Source organism: Elgaria multicarinata, chromosome 1 (genome assembly GCF_023053635.1).
Source record: "Elgaria multicarinata webbii isolate HBS135686 ecotype San Diego chromosome 1, rElgMul1.1.pri, whole genome shotgun sequence".
NCBI classification, from domain to species: Eukaryota; Metazoa; Chordata; class Lepidosauria; order Squamata; family Anguidae; genus Elgaria; species Elgaria multicarinata.
In genome coordinates this window covers 161827576-161847420 of record NC_086171.1, presented here as the reverse complement: position 1 = coordinate 161847420, position 19845 = coordinate 161827576, and the positions used below count along the sequence as shown (strand labels likewise).

Here is a 19845-nt window from a genome sequence, read left to right as displayed (position 1 = left end):
AGAAAGTTGTGCAAATTAGGACATTAGCACAAATTGATCTGGGGAGTGGGAACAAGGTGGATGCGAGCGCATATTCAACAATTTGCAAATATTTTTGTTGGACACATGCTCGCGCTCATGCTCATTTCGGGAGCTTTGAACACAGCATGTTCGCATGTTTGGCAAGCAAAAATGAAATTCTCATACGTCCCTACAATAAACATTTTTTGCAGCTCTGTAGGTAGATGTGCTTTGGATAGCACTTCTGTCTCTTTGCTGTGGGTCGACGTTGCTTCACATACCCTTGGAGCCAAGCCAGAAACCCCTCAGCCCTTCCTCTCTACCCCTCTTCAGTCTGCAATAAATCCTGATTCAATCTGTGTCACTACAGGACCCATATTCCTACCTCTAGGATTGGGATCACACTGTTTCTTTTGCTCATATGTCTAGCACCGCAGGCCAAAGATAGATGCACCCCTCATGAGTCTATAAATAATCCCTGTGTCCTCTGAGGTGTCATCACAGTGTACACAAGGTACATTTGAGAGGGGATGATTAATAATGGCTATATCAAAAGGCTGAGAGTCAGAATACCTGGATTGTGTTCCAGTAAGAGCTCAGCTGAAAGGTTGATGAGAAACCCATTCTTGTCCTTAAAAAAGCTCTCTAGTTCAGAGTCATTTTGACACGTTTTATAGAATCAGAAATGATACAGCTTTAATAACCTGACCTAATGTGAAAAGCTTTAACAGGTCTGGTGTGTGTGTGTGTGTGTGTGTGTGTGTGTGTGTGTGTGTTCGTGTTCTAATTTCATAACTAAAAATATTTTTTTTTCAAACCACTTGAAATACTTTTTGCAAAGACTGTAAGGTGCTGAAGAGATTTTGATGCCTGATCTCATGGTATTTTTTTGCAGTTTGGGTGTTCTACATTCATTACTGGAAATCAAAATATGCTCCATTCCAAGAGAACCACTGGAACTGTACTGCAGCACAAAAAAAACAAAAACAAAAACACACACACACACACACATTAAAATGCTCAATGTTTCTGTTTGTATTGGATTTTTTGTTTTATTTTGAGCCTAGCAATTTACAGTGGGTTACATCTGATTTTGAGACTGTCTAATTTATTAATCAGCAAACATTATGCAAATGTGAGTAAACTGACATTTTCAATCAGTTTACATTAAATATGCAAACAATCTAAGTTTCTGGGAAGCTGGCTAATAGAAATGTCTGAAATCCAGACATTTACACTTGTTTACTCACAGCAAAACCAGGGATTTGCCTCACAGTGTAAATGGTAAGCACCATTAAACTGGGTTTTGTAAACATTTACCTATCTGAAAACAGTTTGTAAGCTGGAGAATTGCACCCTGTTGGCATTAGCTTATACACATCTGGAAATTGTATTTTTCATGCAATGATGTTTACTGCTGGGACAGATGCCTCCCTCAGGACTTATCCATGTGATCCTTTTTTGAGACATGAAAATGCTGTATGTATGTATGCGCTTCTGGATATAATGCTCACACCTGATCATTAGATCTTTCTCAATTCTTCAACCTGCATATGCTCTTCCTGTTGATTTTTATGCTTCATTTTCAAGGTTCCCCTCTTTCTCATAGCCCTAAGTATTTATTTATTACATTTATAGCCTTCCTTTTTTTCCTCCTTAAGACACCCAAGGCAGTGTACATAATTCTGCCCCTCTCCTTTTTATCCTCACAACAACAATCCTGTGAGGTAGGTTGGGTTGCGAGTCAGTGACTGGCCCAACACCACCCAGTGAGCTTGAAGTCCAAAGCATCTAGAGACCACCAGATTGGCAAATACTGCTTAGAGCTATAAGGGCATCGAGTCCAACCCAAGGGGTTGGAGCTGATGGCCTTATAGGCCCCTTCCAACTCTACTGTTCTATGATTCTATGATATATTGTTGTAAAAACTGTGGAATATGAACCAATTAAATCCAATAAAAAGACATCCGGATGAAGTTTTCAAAAAAGATTTATTTCCACTCTTCAGGTACCAGATTTATCCCTTGTACAAGGCGTCCTCTCTCCCTGACGAACAAAGGGAAAGAGGAATGGAAACGGAAGTTTACTTTTCATTTTATACAGAGGGAAACATTGCACACATTTAATTGGTTGCTAGCTCAAATTGTCATCCTCAACATCACTTGACCTGCCCAGGTGAGGAGGGGAGCAGTCAGCATTAGTACTCCGTCGCCACTGCAAGACTTCTCAGCTGACCAGGCTTTCCTGCTTCAACCCCTCTGAGCCAATTAGCTCTCAGTATTCCCGTTCTAATTCCCCCCAAACCGTGGGAAAGGGAAAAGGGAAGAAGGAGCTACCTGCCCCCAGAAATGGTGCTCGCTGCACAGGCACTTTATCCCCTTACCCCCCACCCCCAGGTTCATGGATTTATTCCTGCTGCACCAATCTGTCAATTTCCTAAGGTAAATTGCATGTTTTCCTTTCCCCTCAGTGTCTCTGATATGACCCCGTTTCAACTTTCGCAATCCACATCTTTGCGGTTTTGTGGTTTCCCTTATCTACGGGGTGTTAACTGCAGTAGTACACTGTGTTCCCTTTTATAATCTGCCTACCTATATAGCACTAAACATAGTTTAATAGGGGTCATGGAGGGGATCTTCCTTTCCGTATAAAATGGACATTTAACAATCTAACTAGCAATCTGGGGCCCTTCCACACGCCGTACTGAAGGCGCATGCATGTGCCCCAAGTATGACCCCAAAACGATAGTGTGCACTACAGCTAGAAGAGACGGAGGAGGCGGCGGCTGGGGAATCCGGGCACGTCCTTGCCACTGCCGCCTCCCCGTCGGCCTCCTGCTGCCTGGGTAAGAGTGACCCGGGTTGGAGAGCTCGGTGGAGGTGGAAGCCAAGCTCTCTGACCCGGGTCGCTCTTACCCAGGCAGCAGGAGGCCGGCAGGGAGGCGGCGGCGGCGGCAAGGACGCTCCCGGATTCCCCAGCCTCCTCCTCCTCCATCTCTTCTGGCTGTAGTGCACACTTTTGTTTTGGGGTCGTACTTGGGGCGCATGTGGAAGGGCCCCTGGCCTCCATTCTACATGTACATAAAAGGGTCTACTCTACTGTATGATTGAGACTATCTCCCTCTCCAGGAATGAATGATCAGCTTCACTATTTAAACTACAGACATGGAGGTTTGGGAAAGGGAAACAGGGAAAATAAAAGGGAGAGTGAGGAAGAGGAAATAGACAAAGAGGGCCATGGAAAATTGATTAAATTTCCATAACAATATGATGCACACTGTTTGTAATTTGTGGGTGGAGCATGCAATAGGGAGAGAACTGGAGTCCATTTTGCTGGCTCATGCCCTCTGGGCTCACACAATGTAATACATAAAACTAATTAAAAGAGCTTATAAGACCAATACAATATTAAAATAACGATCACAATGTCTTAAAATTCTTAGGTTTAAAATTCATCTGGGTAGGCCTGCCAGAATAGACTAGTATTTACAGCTGTCTTAAACTTGGAGAGAGTGTTAAATTGATGGATTTTCCTGCACGTTTTAAAAATTCACAGATTGATGTAGAAAAGGTTCAGAACAGACTTATGAATGAACGCATTAAAAGTGACATGTCCCAGAAATTAAGGATGGTTGGATCAGTCAATATCATTTTCTGCTGGATTCATTAAAAAAATAATCATTTTTTTTATCCAGAAATTTTGCAGGTTTTGATAAATTCTTGTCAAAAACCAAACTGAATGAAATTCTCATGCATCTGCACTATACAAATTCAGTAGCTGCAGCTATTCCCAGGACCATGTTGCCCCTGCCTGCCACATAGTTAACAATGAGGAGGTTGTCATAAAAAGTATTGGGAGTTCTAAACCTGCACTACAAACATACCGTAGTTGAATACTCAGGGATTATAAACCAGACTTTTAAGAGCAATGTATTCAAAGCCTTTTGTCTGGATGGACAATTTTTCTCCTTGATTTTTTTTAGAAAAATCAAGTTTTTCCCATCCCATTTATGAAGAAAAATTTCCATCTCATTTTCCATCCCATTCATGAAGAAAGTTTGGTAAGTCCTTATCACCCATCTCTACTGGAAATATTCATCCATCACTAGCTGTGCTGAACCAATAACTACATAAATGACTACACATAGATTAAGCCACTGTATGTTTAGTCTTATGTACTTTTGACTTGAAAAATCCTAACACTTACCCTTCCACATCACAATATTCATGATTCATCTCCATGTAAAAATTGCAGTGCACAGATCAGCCATTAAGCATCTCCTTAGCCCTAATGTTTGTTCTTTCACGTTTTGCATCCGGTGGTTACAATTTCATAATAAATTTTACAGCACATTGATCTTTTCCTTTGAGCTCCTACTGGAAGCTGAGAAATGTTTTTTTCCTGATTAAAAAACCCTCACATGCATGGTGTGTGTGTGTGTGTGTGTGTGTAGGGGGTGGGGGCACAGAATAATTTGAGTGACCCTGAGAAACCTAGAAAAAAAAGTGACTAATTCTTGACTGAGCCCCTAGCTCTTGCCTAGGTGGGTGTTCTGCCAATGGAATCAATACAAAGACCTCAAGTGAATAAGGAAAACTATGCTATAGGGTTCACTTGATGTGGCTTAAATTAGCCAGGGCATTCGTGTTCTTTCAGATGGCTTCCTTCTAATTTCTCCAATAATTCCATCACCTTGCAGATAGAAGTTTGACCTTAGACCTGACCATTTCAGTTTCCAGCGGTTACACTGGCCTGCTGAGTGACCTTGAGCAATTCCTGCCCACTTCTTTGCCCTCCCACCCGCCCACCCACGGTAGCTTCATCAGGCAAAGGAAAAGCCTTTATTAAGTGTCGCAACACAACACAATGGCTTTTTGTGGTGCTTTAATAATAATAATGATGATGATGATGATGTAAGAAAAGTTGAGGTTAGATGGGAATTTGGGTGACTGCACAGTAACTCCTATAATCTCACACAAGTTCTTAGTGTTGTTTTTAAATCAAGATCACTATCATCTTTGCTCTTTCCCCTTGTCTGATTGAATTCTCTTTCTTTCTTTCTTTCTTTCTTTCTTTCTTTCTTCTTTTTTTGTGTGTTTTTCATGGCTTTCCAAAAATACTTGCCTTTCCCTTCGGGCCCTGGAGTTGCCTGTCATTCAGACATGCTGCCACTACTCCCTTAATCGCTTTTTAATCAACCTTGCTATTGACAAAATCTCCATTGATCCACTGGGCACCCTTTTCTTTTGTTTTCTTGTTAAGGGCTTAATACCACACAGACATGCATGCGTTCCTGCTCAGTGATGGTGCGCTTGTATCATTGATTTTAACCCAATGTCCTTCATTAATCGCCCTGCACTCCTGGTGGCACCATGTTTCCCTAATGCCAAGGATCCCCCGAATACACCCCTCAACAAAAGGAAAGGGGGGCAGAGTTCAAGAACATGATGAATGTTGCTTATTTTTCAGGTGCTTTTAAACATCTGCGTATTTAATGGGCAAATAATAAAGTTATGCTTTAGCGCATTTGTGTGAATCCCCTCCCTCAAAGTTAAAAAGTGCTCTGCAAGTCCATGGAATCCAGGTGACTTGGAAAAGGGTGATCCACTGTGGAATCCACAAATTGGATTCACAGAAATCTAAACTCATTTAATTCCATTGCAGGTTTCTCCAACATCTCCAGGTGTGGGTGACCTTTCTTTTGTTGAGGGGTGTATTCTCTAATCTGTGAAGGGGTACATGCCAGCATTGGGTGGGGATGAAGCCAGCACTGCATAGGACCAGATCCAAAAGTGGGTGGGTAACCCCTTTTCTCTTTCTGCCACTTCTTTTTCTCTCCTTTCCTCCTACCATTTTCTCTCTCTCTCTCTCTCTCTCTCTCTCTCTCTCTCTCTCTCTCTCTCTCTCTCTCTCTCTCATTTCTTCCTATGCAGAGGCTGCTGGGAAAGGAAGAGATTACTCTGGCTAGAAGTCACAACTGATCACATGTAGGGGGCTTTTAAAATTAGGCTTATTTTGTATCCAAGTAAAAAATTATATTAAATCCTTCACCCTTGACTACCACAGTCATCTTTAATGCCTGATCATCACTGTGGGTTCTCATCCCCAATTGGCTGAGAACCCCCAGCTCTAGCTCCCCCTGCTCCCCCCTTTCTTATGGAGCTCTTTCTTCCCCTTCTCATTCTCACTAGGATAAATTTTGGATTTATGTTGCTGCTCTAAGCACATAACAGCAGCGTTGCTTGCTTTTCTTTTGTTGAAGCCACAACATTGTATGCTATCTTGGCTCTTTTATTATCCTCTTTGTATTATCCTGTCCTGTACACCTTTGAGGCTTTCTCAGAGATTGTCACTTGGCTCAAAGCCTGCAGGGATGTGTATTTAGCCCAACCCTTGAGGTTGCACAGCTCTTCATGGCCCCATATGTGTTGAGGGATAATGTCTGCAGCAGGGAGTCTTTTCTATCTGTTGGTCCCCATGCAGGTTAGAACCCTGATCTTATAGGGTTCTAACTTATGCAGGTAGCCTATCCAGATACAAAAGGCTCCCTGCTGCAGAAATTCACCCTCAACATCTGAGAGGCTGGGAAGGGTTGTGTGACCTCAAGGGTGGGGCTACATGCATGGCTCAACACTCCGACTGCATTGCTATTGCAGCTTCATTCAAGTAACACATATTTGCTGGTTATGCCGATTGGGGGATCATTGCACATCCAGGCTGTAAGACATAGCCTGTATGGCTGCACCACAAGTGTGCTAGGCTCCTAAGTTTGCTTTGAAGAATTGTCATGGCTACGTAAAACTAAAAGCATAATCTTGGATTTCATCTGTATCGACCTATATCAAACTCCAGGAAGGAGTGGATGTGGCAAATGAATGGCTGTGCTGTGAATATTGGAAACTGGGTGGGCTGCTTTCTGGGTATGATGGGGCAAAGCAAGTGATTCCTATTTGTAGTCAATGTGGTATATACAGTGTGAGCACTATCTTTCTCTCCCTTCTGTTGTGGTTCCTATCTTAATCTGAGTCCATGAACTGGTGCTTTGCTATTTTCTCTGCAGAAATGTGCTGATGGCAGCGAAAAGGGCCAACCAGACTGGACACTTCATCTGGATGGGCTCTGACAGCTGGGGTTCCAAAATTGCCCCAGTGAGAGATCTCGAAGAGGTGGCTGAGGGATCAGTCACCATCTTGCCTAAGAGGGCATCTGTTAGAGGTAAATGTGCTAGCTGATTTGCCAGCTTACTGTTTCCCACAGTTTTGAAGAGTATGTCAAGGAGTAGAACTTTGCTACCATTGTCCATGGTGTCTACAGTCATTGTTAATTGTGTGCAAGATGACTGATGCAGTTACCAAGCAGTGGGACCATACTGCTGGCCTGGCTTCACCCCAGCATCACATCCTTGGCCCTGGCTACTAGATATCCACGAATTGAACATCTGTATTGTTGAAGCCTATGCATGAACAGCTGATTGCACATAGGTTTCCACACAACTGGAACTCCTGATTGCACCGATGCCTTGATTGCATGGAAGCCTGCTTAAGTGTCCCAAGTTTTGAGGTGGGAAGAGTTCAGGCTTGCAGGATCTGCTTACGTTTTTAGTAGAATCCTAAACTCCATCAACCAAATCTGGAGCAAAATAGTGTCTCAAGGGGGTTAATGATGTCTACTTAGAATTAAGGAACATGGCACCTCTGAGCATGTACTCAGCCCAGGAGTTTGTGTTCAGTACCAGAACTGAACATATAGACCATTCATACAATCCTGATTTTCCCCAAAGCATTCTTTGTTTCAGCAACCACATTCAGTAAAACAACAACAATGTTCTGTTTTGATTGTTACATGATTGGGATCCAGGAACCCTTGCTGATCTGCCTTCTGCTCACCCCTGTTCTACGCTGTTGTCCCCATGGGAAAGAACAGGGTGGAACAAATTTCTGATATACTGGACCACACAGAGACTCTTATTTGTGTTAACAGACATGCACGCGCGCGCACACACACACACACACACACACACAAACACACACATGCCATTTAGAAAATTCTTTCCTAACAGCCTAGTAATTATTGTGATACTTTTACTGAGAGTGATGGATCCCAGCTGAAATGGATGAAAGGTCAGTAAATGAAGGCAGTATCAGGTCTGTTGCTGTGAATTGTAGGTGATGGTGTCAGAAATTTTCAGTAAAATGTATCATTTCTTTATTGTGGGCGGGAAGCTCTTGTGCATTAGTGGAGGACATCTTTAGAGAGACTGATGAATGCACAATTAACCATTTCTCAACCCTGGGGTAGGAAGTCTGAACTATCCCTTCTTGATGGGCCCAGTTGATAATGCTTTAGTGCCCTTACTGGGCAGCTTGCTAAGATGGGTGCTAATATGCCTTCCCAGACTTTCCTTCTCAGCTGTGTAACCCCGATGCTATCCTCCATGTCTTCGTGGGCTATGAGTTCCATTGGCGCTCTATCGGTCATCCCAAACCAGTGACATATACCAGTTTTCCTCACAAAGCCGTAGAGGATCCCAGTGCATGGTGCATGGACCCATAAATCTCAGCTACTTATTAAGAATATAGGAACATAAGAACAGCCATGCTGGATCAGACCAAGGGTCCATCTAGTCCAGCACTCTGTTCACACAGTGGCCAACCAGCCATTGGCCAGGGACCAACAAGGCAGGATGTGGTGCAACAGCACCCTCCCACCCATGTTCCCAAGCAACTGGTGCACATAGGCTTACTGCCTCGAATACTGGAGGTAGCACACAACCATCGGGGCTAGTAGCCTTTGATAGCCTTTGCCTCCAGGAATTTATCCACCCCCCTTTTAAAGCCATCCAAATTGGTGGCCATCACTACATCTTGTGGTAGTGAGTTACATAATTTAACTATGCACTGTGTGAAGAAGTACTTCCTCTTATTTGTCCTGGATCTCCCACCAATCAGCTTCATGGGATGACCCCACTGGGTTCTAGTATTTTGAGAGAGGGACAAAAATGTCTCTTTATCCACATTCTCCATACCCTGCATAATTTTGTACACCTCTATCATGTCTCCCCTTAGCCTCCTTTTCCCCCCAATCTAAACAATCCCAGTTGATGTAACCTTCCCTCCAGCCCCTTAATAATTTTAGTTGCCCTTTTATTGAAGCAAAGCAGTTTTGCGTCTGGTCAGTGCCCGGATGGGTGACATCTGGGAACCTTGTACACTGTCTTGGGTTGCATGATGAAAGAAAGGCAGGGTATAAATGTACTAGATAATAAAGCAATAAACAAAGCACTGATCATGTAGTTTACAGTTTCCTCTGCTGCAGTGCCCCTCCCTGCATTTCCTTTCAGTGTTTCATTTAACTGTTTGTTGAAGGTTTTGTAACTTTGCTTTTGGTTTGTTCCTTAATGTCCCAGTGTCACTCTTCATGCATTTTTCATACATATGCATTTTCTCCTTTCATGATTGTAGGGCGCTCTTAGGGCTAGATTTGCAGAAGGGTGAGGCTCCCATCCCAGCACTTAGATAAATGGGTCACAGTTTCAGAAAAGCTTTCCGCTGCGATTTGGCAGATGTGCTCCCGCTATTACTAAGCATCAATTTCCCCCCACTTTTTGTTTGGCTGATAATTGCAAATACTTTTTTTTAAGTGTGCTGTTTTGCTTGGAATAGCTTTCCCCTTCTTCTTTTAAGAGCTATGACATTTATATGATGGAAATGGCAACCATTTGGTATATATTATATGCAGAATATGCTTTAGAGATGGCCATGGTTTGCTTGGTGTCCTTATGACACTTTGGACATTTTTTCAAAGCTTCTTCAAAGGTCAGCTTCTTCTACAGAACAGTGTTCAAATATCACCTGGATAGCTTCATTGATTCTGAAGCTGTCAGTAGGTACCATACCCCAAGAAATTATCCTGTGCAAATCTCATTGAAACAATGGAAGCATTGTTAGAGATTTATTTTATTTTATTTTATTTATTATTGCATTTATATCCTGCCTTTTTCTCTCTCCAAGGAACCCAAGGCAGCATACATAATCTTCCTCTCCATTTTATCCTCACAACAACAACAACCCTGTGAGGTGGGTTGGGCTGAGAGTGTGTGACTGGCCCAAAGTCACCCAGTGGGTTTCCATGGCTGAGTGGGGACTAGAACCCAGATCTCCAGACTCCCAGTCCAACACTTTAGCCACTACACCACACTGGCTCTCTTAATTCTACTTCCTTTGCAAAGATGCATCACACAGGGATGCTTGAAGATTTAGATTTATGCTAATTCCTGTACGAAACAAGCTGTTCTGCACCTCTTAGACTAATGTGCAGATTGGAACTTGTATATCCATGAGATGCAATATTCTGCAGCTTAAATGTAACAAAGTACAAATCACAACTTAAGTTGAAATTTGTCCATCATTGAAATTTGTCCATCATTGAAATGTATGCATTCTTCTCCCATTGATTCAAACATATATGTATGCATTTTTCAACAATATGATTTTTTTCATGCATGTTTTTCAAATGTATGCATGCTGTTGGGTGCATTTTTTTGGTCTGCAAATCACATTGCAAACTCAGAAATATATGGATTTTGACCAAAGATTGCATCCGAGAACATGTTTGGTTGAGAAGGTTTGAACTGTGCAAGTCCTAATCAAGAGCAAATTGAAACAAATTTCTCGTACATCCCTATAAAGATATATCTTCCCAGGTCAAGCTGCTTCCTCTTTGCTTCTCATGTCAACCAGTTTCTAACATTGCCTATTCAGAAAACAGGCCCCTTGCTTGTAAAGAAAACTGCCTTATCTGTGCCCTGTCATTGAGTGTCTGCCTGCCTTTTATCAAAAAGCTTTGAGACCATTGAACTGATCTGGAGCAGCAAGGTATCCTTTGAAAGCCGATGGACTTCCCAAATAGATAAGAGGGATTCAATTTTACATAAGCTACTCACAGAAGCAAAATGAAGATTCTGTAGATTCAAAAGTCCCTGTAAGCTGCCTCAGGCAAGGTCTGGCAGGTCTTGTTATGACATCAGAGGAAGCAAGCCAATGGTGGCCAGAGGGGCTGCAACGTATCTGGATGGTCAGGGCGACTGCGATATAAAAGCAGCTTGGCCTGCAGAGAGAGGCGAAGGGTCAGAGCCCGAGACTGCAAAAGTGCATTAGGGGCTTGCTGACACCCACAGGCGATCATTTTAATGAGTCCTTAACTCGTCATTAGTATGGATTTTATCTACTTGACCAACAGTGCATCTGCGTTCTAGCATTGTTAGACTTAGCTCATCATCAAAGTTTCATTTGTAGACGTGTCATTCATTAGGATGGAAAGAGCTGTCAAGTGCCCTGAGCCCATTAAAGGATGCTTTCAATTAATAAGGCTGCGCCAGACGGAACCCTAGAGGGAGAGATACAATGCCACCATCCTTCCTGTCTCTACCTTACCCCCCTCTGACATCCACTTATACCAAGGAAATTAGGTTTGTGTTCTGCGTGACTAAAATATGCACGGCTCATTAAGCCTCTGCTATCGTGGGAACTAGCAAGAGATTGGCTCAAAGCAACGTAGCTTTGAGGGCCATACCACATGCCTACCACGCCATGCATTGGCTTTCCTTTAAAAAGGGATGTTTTCTAGGCTGCCTATTACCTTTTGCTTGGTGGTCAGCTGATTTCATACGGCGAAACACAGATGCACCTGGATTTGGGTGTGTGGAAAGCTTGACTTGCCCTTGGGCCTGAGACAGCATCTGGCTGAGGATCAAATGGGCTTAGCACTTCTAAACCAACAACTATGAGTAACTAAACCTCATAGTAGCCTTTTGCATTTATACCACTTGCCTTTTATATTTATGCCAGTTTCTGATTAGGGTTAACACTTCCTTTTTTTCTTTTTCATTTGTCCCTCTACCCCTCCCAATTCTTAAAAGATTAAGTAATGCTGCATTTTATATAATTTTATTTTATTACATTTATATCCCACCTTCTCACCAAGGCTGTTGAGGCTGTGTACATGCCTCTCATCCCCATTTCATCTTCATAACAACCCTGTGAGGTAGGTTTGGATAAGAGTTGGTGACGGGCCCAAGTACACTTAGTAAACTTCTTAACTCTGTACGGGTTTGGACCCAGGTACCCCCAGTTCTATTCCAATGCTCTAAGCCCTGCACCTGTAACTGTAGTTCTTCAAGGGATCATCTGTGCATTCACACAACCCACCCACCGTATCCACTTTGGTGTCAATATCAATGTGCTGTTGATACCAAGTGGTTTCTCTCCTGGTTAAGAGCCCAGCAATTCAGTCTCAAGGAACTGAGGAGAAGGGTGGGAACCCAGAGTCAGTGGCCAGTGTGGGAGGGGTTCCTGCCAAAAATATTTGCCTCGGCTATAGAAGTTTCCGAAAAGAGCTCCCTGCTACTCATTTTGCCCTGGTTTTTCAGAATGTTTTCACCTTTGGCTTCAAGAGTCTTGTGTAGCTACTACTACTACTACTACTACTACTACTATTACAACATTAGTTAGTTTTCTCCTTTCAGAAAGCCTATGAGGGGGACTGACTGGAAAGAGGCTGGAATTAACTCGAGAAGTGGGTACCTAAGATTCCTTTTCAACCTGTTTACCCTGGTTTGGATCCAGCCCCTACCAGTCTAATTATATGGTTTGTGATGGCAATGAAACAGTGAACACCCCTAGTTTGAGAGCCCTCCTTAATTTCTTTCTAGCACCCTCACAAGCTGTAGAGATGGTCTGTGGAGAGACCAATACCTTTGAAGAGAGCAGGGGGGGATCTACACTACAGCTTTAAAGCGCTTTATAATAGTTTTGACAACTGTTGGAGCCCAGGACACACTGCATATACAGGTTTCAAAACGTTTTCAAAGTGCTTTAAAGCGCTTTAAAAGCAATAGTGTAGATCCCCCCCAGGTTTTTCCCCAGAGTTGCCTGTCTTTTCTCTTCCAGTTAGGAGAACATCTCTGTGAAAAGCCGAAGGGGAATGAGAGAGGTGATAACTTTTCGTAGACTCTTGAAGCCTTAAACCCTGAAATTTGTTCCTACTGAGAAATTTTTCTTTCACATTCTGAATCTAACTCATTGATCATTGCTGCATTTCCTCCTTTGGCTCTGATTTGTGTTGATCCTGGAGGGTTTGGTCTTCCCTTGTAGACTGTGACTCAAGTTCCTTTCTTGAGACATCTAAATGTATTCCTTACCCTGGGGCACCTCTAGCATTCCAGTTATGTGTTTATAGAACTTTAGGTTCCGGATTATATAAACTGATCCGGTGGGGCTCTGTGATATAGGGGGTCATGATTCAGTATGGGACATTCTGTTAGACTTTCTCAGTTTGGAACTATCATGACTCTGAATCTAGAACAAGGTATATAACAGAATGTCCTGATCAGACACTACACAGTGATCAGTATTTTGTAACATTTATGGAGGATGTAATAGTGTATTCTCTCCACCCACCCAAGTAATGGTCTGAAGGGCCATGACTAAATTTAAGTGGGTTTGACCCCGAACAAAGCCTGCATAAAAGATCACCTTGGACAAGAATGGAAACTTCTTCACATGTGTTGCAAACAAAACAAGCATTTCTCAGGATACAGTGATCACAGTATTTATTTATTTATTTATTACATTTATATACCGCCCCACAGCCAAAGCTCTCTGGGCGGTTTACAACAGTTTAAAATAGTAAACATTAAAAAATATACAAGATTTAAAAAACCATCAGCAACATAAAAACAATATAAAAACAACAGCATCCATTTTAAAAAAAACAACTAGGTGAGAATTGAGGGACCTATCTAGGAAATCAATTAATTCAGAAATGATTGTGTGAATCAGCCCACTTATAACTATCTGTAGTTTTTCTCCTTGTAATAGTCTCATCAAGAAAGCCAGATCCTCAAACTGTTTTCATTTAGTTAGGTATGTCTGAAAGATATCATTACATATATTGAGGCTCTGACTCAAAATTGTATCCTTTAAAAATAATAATCCATTTTCCGAGAGGGACTCCCCCTCGCTTGGCCTCCCAGACCGCATTCCCTGTGCTGCCATGCACTTACTGGAGCTGTTTGCCAAGTGTCACGTAGTCCACAAGCACCCAGCGGCCACCCAACCTCTCAGCAAACCACCATTTTGCATAAAAATGGCGGCTCGGTTTTCTTGGAAAAGTAATGTTATGTAAATAGCATCTGTAAAGGGTCTATTTACACCTGTAATGTTGGGTAAATGTCCCCTTTACAACCACCATTTCCAGAAAAACCTGAGCCAGTTGAGCATGGACAGAGGTGAGTCCATCCATCTCTTTAAATGGGCACAAAGATCTATGGTACACATTGTCTGTATAGCCATTCAAGGTATATAGTTTTGTGAGGGGTATTCAGTTGAAAGATTCCAAAGGCCCTTGGTGCTCACTGAAGTCAACAAATAGATTTTGTTTCCTTACTGGTTCTGTTTCCATACAAAACTTTTGAACATGCTTTTTCACTAGCTGAAAAGTCCCTTACATCAAAAGTGGTAGTTTTTCCTTTCAGGTCAGGTGCAGCAGGTCTCTTACAGTTTGATTCAAAGAACTCATGTTCCCATCATCTGTTTCTCTCATCAGGTTTTGATCGCTATTTCTCCAGTAGGACACTGGACAATAACCGTCGGAACATTTGGTTTGCTGAATTTTGGGAGGATAACTTCCACTGCAAGCTGAGCCGTCATGCTCTCAAGAAGGGAAGCACCATCAAGAAGTGTACAAGTAAGAGGCTGTAAGCTGGTGGGAGGGGCATGGGGGGCATGGGTGGTGGTGGAGTGATCTGGCTGGGTTATAACATTGAGGAAGTCTATTGCCCAGTTGAACTGAAGGCTGTGAAAATCTTCCATGTTGAGGCTTGCATTCAGTCTCCATTTTGAGAGACAGGTGTTATCGTTAAAGTCACTGGTTGCTTTCATGGACCAGGTATATGAATTGGAATCTCTGTGGGACTCACTGGGACTGTCTGATGGGTGGAGAAAACACACAATCACATCCTCCATATAGTGTCAACATAATTATGCAGCCAACAGTCTTTATAATAGGAGAGTGACAGAGAGACCCATTCAGGAGATAAGGTAATGGTCTGAAGCAAAGCAGACTGGGATAAAGATGTACTGGGGTTGGGACTGGGATGAAAATGTATTGAGCTGAGCTGTGAATCAGGATGACTCTCCATGACTAAAGACTCACTTTGCCATGAATTCACAAGGCAAGCCTTTTTCTCTCATCTTTAGCTTCCCTACCTTACATGTATGCAATAAAGACAACAAGAATGGCATATATGTGAAGCTCTTTGAACACTTGAAGGTACTACATATACATTGCTGTTGCTGTTTTTGTTAATTGAGATTGCTTTTCGTATAGCAGGGAAAGGAACAGACCAAGAGTAGCAGAGTATATTCTCGGGCAAAGATTTATCAGGATGGATCTGATTCCCAAAATGTGGAGGATCTGGATCTTCTGAAATTGGAGTCAGATCAATCAGCCTCCTGAGAAATCTCTGTGGACGCTTTGTCTTATCTAAGTCAGACGTGTTTTGCATCACTGAGAGTCGAGGGCAGGAGTGGAAGACCATGTTTGTCAGACCACAAGGCTGAGGTGCCTGTGTGGGTCTTGTCTAAAACATGGAAGGTTCCATTGCCCTGAAAACTCTCCCAGACCTGTTTGGGAGCAGTGGAACAGGAGCATTGTTTTAGACAGAGCTGGCCCTTCTACTAGGCAGAGTGAAGCAATCTCTTCAATCAGCAGATTCTGAGAGGTGGCACTGTGATGTTGGAAGAGAGACCTGTGCACCATGTGGCCTGGCCTGCACCCTCCAAAAATATCTTTCTATCTTCAGGTGTAGTAGAGGAAGCTGCCCTTACGAATGGATGGACTCCATCAGATGCCTGCCAAGCTGCCGCTGCTGCCTACCCCTGCCTGTAGTGCCGTGCGAGCTTCTTTGCAGCTTGGTGAGCACCTGATGAAGCTGCGAGGGCAGCTGCCCCCATTCAGAGGCTCCATTGTGGCTCCAGAAATTGCACATTTCCCAAGGTGCATAAATGGAGGCTGTAAAGGTTCCATTTGCGCAAGTTTAAAGGTCACCAATCAGTGAGGCACTCAAAGAATGAGCCCACGAACATGTCATGTCCCAAGCTGGGTCCAGGGTGGTGGATGCAGGGTAGTCCATTTAATTAGACCATCTACACCTGCAGTTTTGTGCAAATGGCGTTATTTATGCCTGCCATATTGCGCAAATTGGGATTTCTGTAAATAGCTGTACCTGTGATTTTGTACAAAATGGCAGCTTGCAAAAAGCGGGAAACCACATGTTTGCCTGAGTCAAGCAAGCTCAGGCATGTGTGAGCTAGTGTCCCGGGGGTGGGGGTGGGGGGTTGAGCTAGCAAAAACCTGCTGAGCTCCACCCCAAAACAGATTCCTCTGAGATCCCTGGTGGGACCTCTGGGCTGTGGAGGCCCTGGGCTTGGCCCCAAGGTCCAACTCTAGCTGCACCCACTACCAGTGGTTCTCCTCCCTCAACGTGGGCCTACCTTCTCCTTCCTGCCATTGTTGCCAGCTGCTCTGCTCCTCCTCCTCATTATTGCCAGCTTGTCTGCCAAGGTGAGAGAGATGACAAATAAGATGGAGGCAGATACTGCTTCTCTTCTTTCTTGCCACCCTCATATACTAACTCTGAGCCAGAGGAATAGGGCTGGAGAGTGAGCAAATAGGCATGGTGAGGAAGAGCAACATCAGGACACATCAGGGGGTTCATGGCAGTGGGCCCCCTGCAGAAGGTGCCCAACCATGCTAATCTCGGACCTCTGAAGGGATAGGGCAAAAGTGTCTGCGCGAGGTAACTAAGTGCCTCACCACCTTTGTAATTGTTAAATGGCACCAAACCCACATTTCACTCAACTGAGGAACTGGGCATATCTCCCTTTGGGCCCTTTTACTACTCTCTCCTCAGGCCTGCCATTTCTCCACTTTTACTCCCCTCCCCTGCATTAGTTTCCCTTTGAACTGTTTATACCACGCTTCCCCGCGCCGGGCCACACTAACTCTTTCCTCATTTGCGCGTCCATTTCCATTACGCCGTCGCGGCACCAGCCATGTCTACCTCAGCAACTCGTCTCTCCATATTCTCCCTTGCCCCTCCCTTGGCTCCCCTGAGAAAACACATTTAAAATGATTTATTTAAAACGGTATTCCGACAGGTTATAAAGCTGTGTGCTGGAGAGGGATGCAGTGCTGTGGAAATGTACCCCCAGCCCCCAGTAGATGATTGTATAAAATATTCAAGACATTCATATGACTCCAGGCGGCTTTAAAAATGTTTCGTTTGGTTTCCCCTTGCAGCCTCTCAGATCATCCCACTGTCTTTCCTCATTGCGATGTTGCTGCTTTTTGATTCTTCTCTGAAACAGGAACTGACAGTCGGGGAGTGTTCGGGCTCCCTCTGCTTAGGACCTACTTGGCATTTAGTGCTTTGCCCTCAGCTGGGAATTTTGGCATGTTTGTTATGCTGGAGCCACATAAAAGCAACCATAGGAACAGAAGGCATGTTGCTTCTGCAGTGAACGGCACTTAATTGTGATTAGGGATAGACAGACTCACCCACAAGCTTCTACACAGCCTGGCGAGAGCTCGATGAAGCCTCGAGGCTGTTCGCCCTCATCCAGAACTTCCATTGTGTGCAACAATAGCAACTCCTTTATGGCCGGCATTTACACAATTTGAGAAATACGCAATTTCTTGAGCCACCATTGTTGCGCAAAATGGAGGATCTGGATGAGGGCAGATGGCTGCCAGGCTCGAAGAGTGGGCCTGCGAACTGGTTGCGGCCTGGCAAGGTGGGTCTAAGGGGGCAGGTGTTGGGGGAGTCCGCCCGACTCCTGCACCCAGTCAGGAGCCTGCAACATCCCTAATTGTGATTGTGAACACAAGTGCAAGCACAACCACATGACGACATGTATACCCTCAGGCACAAGCATGAGTTTACACACATGACACATGCGGCTCATCACGATTAGGGATGGGATGAGAAGATCAGTGAGGCTCAAACTCATCAAGGTGCTCCAAGTTCCAATTCAATGCTTGGTTTGACTCATTTTTATTCCTAATTGCAAGCTTCTGTTGTTTAAATGGCAAAAGTACGCATTTCGGTGCACACTTTTTAAAAGTGCCCACCTAAATTTTTTACTTCCTCTCCATTGACTAAAGCATGAACATACTTTAGTCAATTAAATTAAATGGTCAGTTTAAATTTTTCTAAAGTATGCTTCTTCTTTTACACGCAAATGCAATTTTTTCCTGAAAAAATCCTTGCCCTTGGGGATGCAAATGGAAAATTCTGGTAAAAAAGTGAATCAAAATAAAATTATCGTACACCCATAGCCATTAGCACACTTTTCATATGCACAGGTACCTGGTGAAGCTCCACTGAACAGAGATATTCTCAAGAGAATAGGAGCTTCTCAAAAGAATATGAAATTACATGCATGAGCACTCTACACCATATATATACCTCCACACCATATATCTATATCTATATGTATATATCTATATCTATATATATCTCAGAGCCAAACTAAAATACACGGAGCTATTTTCATAGACACAGTACTTCTCTCTTATGTTAGTGCTCATGCTACACACACACACACACACACACACACACACACACACACACACACTTAAGAATTCTCCTTTAAACATACTATTTACGTGCCAAGTCAGAATTGCAAGAGTATACAGAGAGGTGTTCTCAATGACTGCCTTTCAACTATGGAATTCTCTTTCCCTGGAGACTTTCTAAAGCTTGACCCTGTGTGACTTCCATTTTAATTCAAATTGGACAAGTAAAGAAAGAAAGAATAGTTGCCATATTATTACCTGCCCCAAGACTGAGATGAGGTGAATTCTATCATCATCATCATCATCATCATCATCATCATCATCATAGAAGGATTAGTAGTAGTTTATTCCAAAGGCATAGATGCAATCACTTTCAAGTCTACCATCAGTTTTGGCCTTCTATTCACAGATGCTGAATCCAAATACACATACATTCCAATACGTACCTGGCTGGGTGCCCTTCCCTCCCAAAGAAATTTTCCATCCCATCATCTGTCAACACACCCTCACTACTTCCTTTGTGTACTTTGGTGTAAGAAAAACTCTTGTCTTTCAAATCTAGGCACAGGTTTCTGTTTGAAAAAATAGAAACCTGTGTCGGTCTTGCAGCTGAGGTGATGGTTGCAGGTGACATATTTTCTGAAAGATGAAAACTGATTCTTCAAGTGCCAATCCTTATGTAACCAAAATGGTGCCACCCCCACACAAGAAGGAGGTATTAGCAGGCTTGGGGGGATGCTAAGGCTTGCAGAAGTACAAAGAAACAGTAGGAACAAGTCCCAAGGCAGCAGGAATGATGGGATTATTTAGTAATGATGCCACCTGTTAGAAAGGCAATTAGCAGAGCAAAAACAAAAGGCAAAGCAGAATGAGCATTTACTAGTTCCACATGCCCACAGGCTAACTTAGGGTAATAAAAAGAAACCAAATGCTTCTTCAGTGAAGGAAAGACAACAGTTTTACTCACAAATATTCTTGCATATACAATGCTGCCACGGCATAGACTTTCAAAAGAGTTTGTTCGGTCCATTTTGTGCTCCATTACACTAGCTGGAATGAGAGAATAAACCCATGTGCTCCCAGCAGTGGTGGAGGTCAGAGAAATTGGACAAGTAAAGAAAGAAAGAATAGTTGCCATATTATTCCCATTTGTCAACTAAGTGCAACACTGCCTCCTTCCAGTAACTTGAGGTTCAAATATTTCCA

The 19845-nt window shown here is 43.2% G+C and overlaps 1 protein-coding gene across 1 annotated transcript in view; it reads left to right on the top strand.

Moving 5' to 3' along the window:
* Positions 1-19845, top strand: part of GRM4 (glutamate metabotropic receptor 4) — a 274422-nt gene that overhangs the window by 150953 nt on the left and 103624 nt on the right. Inside the window, exons 4-5 of the mRNA XM_063141407.1 lie at positions 7061-7215; positions 14605-14745. Of these exons, the coding sequence (XP_062997477.1) occupies positions 7061-7215; positions 14605-14745 (296 nt within the window). The remainder of the gene's footprint in view (positions 1-7060; positions 7216-14604; positions 14746-19845) is intronic.